The 8,367-nt window shown below is 43.6% G+C and overlaps 1 protein-coding gene across 3 annotated transcripts in view; it reads left to right on the plus strand.

The window, feature by feature from the left end:
• The window catches only part of aig1 (androgen-induced 1 (H. sapiens)), an 18,968-nt gene extending 11,177 nt beyond the window's left edge, over nucleotides 1-7,791 (plus strand). For all 3 annotated transcript variants that reach the window (XM_037087123.1, XM_037087125.1, XM_037087124.1), the window contains exons 4-6: nucleotides 5,777-5,892; nucleotides 6,141-6,307; nucleotides 7,228-7,791. In XM_037087123.1, the coding sequence (XP_036943018.1) occupies nucleotides 5,777-5,892; nucleotides 6,141-6,307; nucleotides 7,228-7,247 (303 nt within the window). In that variant the 3' untranslated portion in view covers nucleotides 7,248-7,791. The remainder of the gene's footprint in view (nucleotides 1-5,776; nucleotides 5,893-6,140; nucleotides 6,308-7,227) is intronic.
• The last annotated feature ends 576 nt before the right edge of the window (nucleotides 7,792-8,367 follow it).

The raw sequence follows: 8,367 nt of genomic DNA on the forward strand, positions 1-8,367 counted from the left end.
CATTATTTCCTCACCTGTCCTTTTTAAAGTTTGGCAAACAGCAGTTAAATTCGAATAATTGTCCCTGAACAAACAAAAAGTTATCATTAGTGACATACCAGCATCACAGGCAGTACAGCACTGACAATGTAAGGTGCGCGGACGACTTGTGTTTGTGGATTTTGAGTCTCCGGCCTAATTTCCGCCTCAAATCGGCCGTAAAGTTTATTTAAACCTCGAAAACCTTTTTCCCAGCTGTACGACAAGATCTGTATCTGCTCGCTCCAACACGTCATTGAAACTTCTGCTGTTTGATATTTAAGCCCAGAGACATTCTTATTTTCATAGCTGCGCCGTAACACCAAATGGGAATAAGTCGGACGGACACATTTGGTATCTTTGGAAACGTGCGTATCCTCTGAAGGATTTAAAATAAACTTCTGCGGCTTTGAAAAAAAAAATGCTCGGCCTCCTAACATGCGATCATAGAGATGAATCCGCCGGTGGGGGTCTTCAGAGTTTAACGGGTCAGAGTGCAGCAGCTGATGCAGAGCTCGTTGCTCCGTCCTCGGTGCCTGCGCTGATAAAGGCTTTTTGGACTGAACTCCACTCGAACCCTGAAAATCAAATGAAAAGTCTCCTGTTGACATTTTTCTCAAGGCTTTTTCAACTTAAGGAGCTTATCATGTCACAGCGGGACAATCCGGTTCCGCATTCTATCAAAAAGCAGTCTGCGTTTCAACCTGTCTGAGCCTGCAGAGACACTAAGGCCATTTAATGTCAGTGTTCAGCAAAGACAGAGTTTAAATATTACATTACTTTGACTGTTGTTTTCTTTTTTTTTTTGTTGCTTTTTGTGGCGAGGACAGCAGTGCATGGGACGCCCCTGTTATTAGTTTCTAAGGACGTGCAAATCCAGCGCTCCTAATGTATGCAGGGTACACAAGGCAGCCATCATGTGTAGACTGACATGCTGTTAAAAGTGAGTAAATGAGGTCTTGCTGATGTGTTTCTAGAGACGTGTCTCAGTTGCTGTGTTTACTTAGACCCTAATGTTCTACTTGCTTTATTTAAACACCTCAGTCAGTAGAGACTGATCCGATGTGGCTCGATCGGAATGACTTTTCAATCGGACCGAATCCAAAATGCTCCGACTACAGGTTGTTCAAAACATGTGAACGAAGCTGGAATCCACCGAACCATCGAGCGAATCGAGAACCGCTGGAGAAGTTTGATGGTAGCTTGAAGTCAAAACGGCACAAATGGTTCCGACCCGGACAGTTTTCACTTTTTCAGTCTTATGGATGATGTAATGGGACGAGGCTCCCGTTCCTTCTTAAGAGGACAGTGGCAGGAGTGGTCGGTTCAGATTGTGACAGCTGAGGTTAACGTTACAACATTCGCTCAATAAATTGGCTCAATAAACATGGATGTGAGAAGCGTGTTGACTGAATAAAGTGAATATTCTCAATACACTTATATTCCTGGCAGATTAGACGCTTCACAGCGCTGATTAAAATCAGACAGAAAAACAATTGTATTTTATCCCAATGGAGTCTGAAGCCCTGATTTCGTGTTATACAGTTCAACTTTAATGCCTTGCTCAAGAGCATCTCAACAACACGTATTAGTGTAGAGGACAGGCATTTCTATTCCCTTTGATTTTCGCGTAGAATCCACAGCTCCCAGGTCGAATCCTCTGAATCTATTTCCACTGTCAGTTGCTCAGTCAAAGATATTTGACCCCGTGGACCTGCCCTCAGCCGCGTGACCCCTCCCACCCCCAGCTGTGTATCTCTGCGTGAAGTGGTTTGTCCCGTTTTTAGCCCCAGACCACAGGATCGAACCACCGCTGTTTTGCCGTAGAGGGGGGATTTTCCACCAACGCTGGCTGCCCGGGCCAAAACCGCAAAAACCTCGGTGGGGGGGGAGACGAAAAGGAGAGAGAGGGAGCGAGGACAATGAAGAGAGAGACCTAGAAAACAAAAATAGAGAGACAGCGAGAATAAAGGGAGTATTATTTACGAGCGGCGAGTCCTCTGAACAGAGACTAAACTTAAACACGACCGAGAGGCTGGAATTCCTCTGAGGCACTCTGGGTAAAAGTGCAGTGTCAGGATGTGTGTGTGTGTGCGTGCATGTGTGTGTGTGTGTGTACAGTATAATGATGGGAGGGAAACCTAGAATTTAAGACCCCAGGAGAGAGAGCTATTCTGTCCTCCTCTGAGACGTTGCTACTCTTGTTAGTTTGCACATTCCCGGCACCTTCAGTCTGACCTTTGTCAAACCTTCAGAGGGAAGCCAGAAAAGGTTTGACTGGTCAAAGTGAGCACGGGACAATGCAGTACTGTACTGTGCCGCACACAAAGCACTGCCGTATCGAGCAGACACAAGTTCGACTGTCCTGTTAAAAGCCACTTTGAACATCTGAGAGTCGGGAGACTGTCACTGGATGTCTTCAAATGAAGTGACTGCGACACCAGAATGTGGGAAAGAATCTGCGTTTCTGCATTTTTTACTTTATGTACTTACTTTCGCTATCAGACGCATAAATGACAATAAACTGAGACTCTCTTAAGACCGTCTTTCTTTAACATATGAAGCCTCTCGGACTAGAAGACAAATCAAACATCATAGATTGTTTCAATCCAAACATCTCTGTATCGATAGTGTGACAATATTACTTAAAATATTAACACAATGGGATTTTTTAAATAAATAATCACCAGTAATGGCTCAGTAGGTAAAGAAATGTATGAGAACGAGAAGAGCAGTCTGATGAGTTTTGAAAATTGCATCACTTTATGATAATGGGGCCTTTAAAACCAGTAAGGGAACGACAGTTTATAACAGCAGTAAAACAATATCTAAAGTCTAGGTGTGTGTATACTCTCATCTCACGATAACACTGTGTTGTCAATAAATGGCCCGGCGCTTGTTCCAATGTCTGCCATCACATTTTTACGGCGTCATCACATATTGAAGCTTATCAAACAGCTGCGTGATTCTCACTCCGACTGTATTTTAACTTTCAGTATCGATTTATCACGGTGTCTCTTCAGCAGGCCGGTTGGGTTTAGAGTGAAGGGAGCCTTCTAACTTCTGTGTTTAAAGTTCTTATTTAATGAGAGCTGCGTTTGTTTCTGCAAAGGAAGAAGTAAAGAAGTGAACTGCATTTGAACCAGTCTGTCTTTTATTAACTGATACTCTTCATACGAATAATCCACATGGAATACCAAAAGAATGTTATTAAAAAAACTGAATAACGTGTGAAGGAGGGCTGTGGATGTAAGAGCTCAGATGAAACACACATCCTTCAAATGGTCGGCTGTGTTTGCACTTTGCATCTGTAGGTGATGTAACGAGGTGCGATCGTGTGATTACGCTGGGAAACAAAATTGCATAACGGCGCATGAAAATTCATTTCATGTGAATTGTTTTAGATAACATTTCTCAGTGCAGACGTCTGTCTGAGCACAGTATTTAACTAATTAAGCTTTTAAGAAGTCAAGTCATTTTTTTTATTTTTACATTTTTTTGATGGTACCAGTTTCCCTATAAACCTCACCTCATGCCACTTTCCAATCAGAGCTGGTCTGGACGAAACTCTTCAGTTAATTCATTCAGAGACCCAACATTCCCCCCCATGAGCAAGCACACAGAAGAGATGGGGGGCCAAAAAAAAATTTTTAAAAATGGCGGAGCGTCCTCAGTGTAAGTGACACCTGTGTGTGTGTGTGTGTGCGCGCCTCTCTCTCCGTGATCAAAGTGAGAGAACAAACTGTTTTCTAAGAGTTTTTTTTTAAAGGCTTAACGCTTGGAGTGTGATGGTTTAATCACATGAGTTGGGGGGGAAAAAAAAAAACACACAGCCGATAATGGAATCTAATAATGAAACGGCACAACGAACGACAGCAGGAGAGAGTAATTGTCTGCTGCTTTTTGGAAAAAAAACCAATGTAAAAGCTGCAACCGCACGGCGATGCTCTCCGACTCAAGATGAAGCCTCGCCTCATCGTCCTCCATCGCAGGAGGAGAGTTACTGCAGCCGTTACAATGAAATGATCCAAATAACAATAATACTGGAGAAGGCATTTATTCTCTGAGTGCTTCCTGGTTAAACAAAAGGGACCCGACAGGACACGTCTGCAGGGGATGTTTGCTGTACGATGAACCTCCTGTAGCTCAGCAGCATCACAGCAGTCCTCCATCGTCTCAAACCGACGATCTGGGAACAATTAACAGATGGAAGAAGTCTCGATGTAACATAACGAGGCCGACCGGCTCGACTGCTGGAGACAAAAGATCTCGCCCGGAGTGAAGTCTGACACACATGCACGCATGCACACACACACACACACACACACACACACACACACACACACACTGATCTACAGCTGTGCTCCTGAGAGTGCAAATGAGGTAAGAGGTCTCAACTCTGCAGAGACAGTCACGCCTGTAACTGTGTGTGTGTGGTGTGTGTGTGTGTGTGCCTGAGTGCGTGCCGGTGTGTGTGTGTGTCTTCATCTGTAGTTTGTATATGAGTGCCCCCTAGTGGACAAAGAGGGTAGCCCGTGAAGGCAGACAGCTGAGTATATACAGTACATTAATAACACTCCAGCTGATTATTTTCTGATTTGTAAATTGATTTAATGCAATCTATGAGGACTGTTTTTAACTTCATGTCATTATTATTAATTCATGTATTTATTTTGAAATTATTATTAGGGCCTGAACACCGAACAGCGTGGGCAATGCAAGGAATTACTCTTTCTTTCTTCTGCTGAAATAAATGGCGTTTTTTGAGTTGCTAGCGGTGCTCGAAAACTCATGAAAGGCTGCGCAAAATTCAAACATGGTTGTAAATTCACGTATCTGATGGGTTTCGGCCATGGCTGTGGCAAAATGACCCGCTAGCACCCCCAAAATCCAGCGCCTGGGACTACTTTTAATCAAGTGACTTTTATTTTCCATCTCCATTTGTATATTGTCATTACTTTATAAATATCATATTACATAATTAAAGGTAAGGTGTTTTCTGTTGAAAACATCTAAATAATAAATTATCAACACAATGTGAAGAAATAACTGCTTTGACATTATGACGATGTATTGTTGTAGAGATATCTAATGAAGCTGGCATGCTAACTAGCCAAGCTCCCTGTCCGGACTGCTAGCTGCATGGCTAACTGCGCCGACCGCGTAATGGCAGCCGCGGTTAGCAGCCGATGACATGCTGCCGCCTGTTTTGTTGGGAGTATGACTTCATCAGGTGGCAAAATCTTCCAGACTGCTCCTTTAATTCTGTGTCTTTTCATGCGAGGCACTTGGCTGCATCCAATGTCTTTCTTGTGAAGCCTGTTAAGCTGCATTGCAAATACAAATTAATAATACATTTCTGAAAATTCAATTACAAAGCACGACAGGGGACATTATTAATGGTGTAGTGTTTATACTGTACAGGTGTGTGTGTGTGTGTTTACTGCTGTCTGGTGGTGAGTCACAGACACACTGATGCGCGTGTGGGCGAGACACAGCTTGACAGAAAATAGCAGCACATGCCACGACCTCCATTAAACGTGTTTGTGTGTTTAGACGGATTACACAGGTGTCTATAAACAAACACACTCGCATGCTGTATATATAGAGAACAAGCCGAGATCAGTCACCTCCAGGTTCCAACCAGAGAAATCTGCAGTTTTACTCAAGGGAGCGTTTGATTTACGTTTAAAACATGTAGAACTTGTCTTTATTGTATTAATTCTCCCCTCTCTCTCTCTCTCTCTCTCTCTCTCAGCACACCACTGTTCTGCCCTTCATCATCATCGAGATGCGGACCACCCACCATCGGTATCCCAGCAGGTCGTGGGGTCTGGCGGCGGTGTGCTGCTTTGGCATCGGCTACATCCTCTGGTACCAAATGTCGCTTCTCTCCGACACTGGTTCTAATTGTTTATGTTGGACTTGAATCTTAAACTGTCAGGATGAGTTTAATGCATTTCCAGCCGTGTTTTTGTTTTTACGTAAATTCATTTTAACTTCAGTTTAATCTAAAGCTGAAAATGGTTAAACCCTTACTATTAACTGCTGTCCCAGAAAAAATATTCAAAATATCCTCTGAGTGCATGTTGACTTTAGTTTTGTCCGCCCTCCCTGCTCAGGACGTGTTGGGTGCACCAGGTGACGGGCGTGTGGGTGTACCCGGTGCTGGAGCGCATCACCCCGGTGGCTCGGGTCGTCTTCTTCAGCGTGATGACGGCCGTCATCTGCGTCTTCTACACGCTCGGGGAAATCCTCAACAGCTACATCTGGGACCAGACACACACAGGTACACAACACACACACACACAAAAATGTAGTTTATTGTCATGGTTATGTTTGTATACTGTATGTGAAAGGTTTATATTGTGTGTATAATCTTTATTTTAATTACATTTTTGTATTTTGCTGGGCTAATCTTACCAAAAGTAGTCAGATTGTATGTAAGTTTATGAGAAAATGACCTTGATTTATGACTCACTAAACAGTTTCCTGATGCGTTCATGGCCTCAGTCTCTAATTTTAAGTCTTCTTCAATGCAGCATGATGTTCATTTTGTAAATGAACGTCCCATTCAGAGTAAAATAGACGATAAAGCAGCTCCACCTTCTCATATCCTCTGGCCCAAAAAAAAAAAAAAAAAAAAAAAAAAAGACAAGATGGTGACAGTCGTGGTGCCAAACTCCAGGCTCCACGCAGCCAAACTCTCTGGTAAAAATAGCGTAGGCAGATTTCTCACAGACAGGCACAGAATCGCTTGAAACTTGTGCTTCTGAATTTCAAGTCACATGTTCACCCACAGACCGGAGAACTTTTGAATCTCTTCCATTCTCACGTACAAGTTGTGCCGCTAATAAACTTTTCTTAGATTCGTTAGTGAGTCTGAGAAGTGATAGAAAGCAGAAGGAGACGAGCAGAAACAGATGAAGCATCGACCGACCTGCCGCCTCTTTCTTTCCCAGGCACAAACACACACACACGCACACACACTCTTACTCTCCCCCATCCATCTGCTCGGCAGGTCAGCAGGTAGCACTCCACCCACACCAGAGAGTGAAAATCTGTGTGTGTGACTTTCTAGACGAGAAGTCTGCAGCCTCCGTCTTCCTCTTAAAATACCTCTCACACACTCGCGCACGCCTTCACAGTCTGCTGATTTTTTTTTTAAAGTTCGCTCTTCTTTCTCTCTTTTCCTCCCTCCCCCCTCAGAAAAGGTCAAAGGTGAGTGATCGCCTCTGGACGGCGCGGGCATCGAAATCGGCCTCAGTCGGACAGAGGAGGGCGAGTCGTGCCCCGCCCACCCGGGACAGCACAAGAGCGCAAAACAAAGGGACCTCTCCGGAAGTGGGAAAGACCATCACCTTTGAACTGTTCCCATGACAACGACACACACGACCACACGGGGAAAAACAACAGATACATGTAAATACAGAACAAGGTGACGAATGAAAACTTTTGAATTTCCTGAGATTTCTTTCTTCTTTCGTTTGTTTTGATTTACAGAATACTAAGCTGCCATGTTGGCTCGGCTGTTTGAAGGACAACATGTAGAACTGCACAGATGCATACAAGGGACAGAAACACTCTAAAAACTGTACTCGTAATCTGCTATGAACTCTTATCAAAGTGAATGAATTCCTTCATAAGCTACTATGAAACTACTGAACAACAACAATAATAATATTATTATTATTCATCTTATGAGTCACACGACATGTATTGAAGAAACTAGATGTTGGTACAAAATCAATAAAGTTTGACCGGTAAAATGTTCCCATTAGTCCAGTTTGGGGTCCTGACTTTTGTGTCTGAGTCAGTTCTGCCTTTTTAACTGTAACGCGACCGATGAAGAGCCTCGCGTAAGACGAGCAACACGCCGCATCTTCGCGACTTTGACTCACACTGACAAGACGTCGCTGCCATCTTGCTAATTTTGGTGAAATGGGTGCGAAACACGTGATTCTCAACGTTCACGCGGAGCCTCGCGGGATGCTCACAGCGTCTGACACTGAAAATAGTAGAATAAAAGACGGATAAATAACTGCATGAAGGGGGATGTGTGTGGAGGATGCAGAATTCAAATGGAAACAAGATGAGAAGTGAAAGGAAGGAGAGGGAGATGAAAGAGTGGAAAGAAGGGTGCAAAAACAAGGAACGTCGTAAAACAAAATATCATACCAATATACTGTATGATTGATTTTTATTTTCGTGTTGTGCACGTAGAGTGCCCAACCCTTGTGTGTTTACAAGACACCAAAAACACAGTTGCAGGGTTCAAACGATTCTTTACATTTGATTCCGATTTGATTTTACTGCTCGGCCTTCAACAAAACGCTCTGCCTCTCTCTC

This window comes from Acanthopagrus latus, chromosome 22, assembly GCF_904848185.1.
Source record: "Acanthopagrus latus isolate v.2019 chromosome 22, fAcaLat1.1, whole genome shotgun sequence".
Classification (NCBI taxonomy): Eukaryota; Metazoa; Chordata; class Actinopteri; order Spariformes; family Sparidae; genus Acanthopagrus; species Acanthopagrus latus.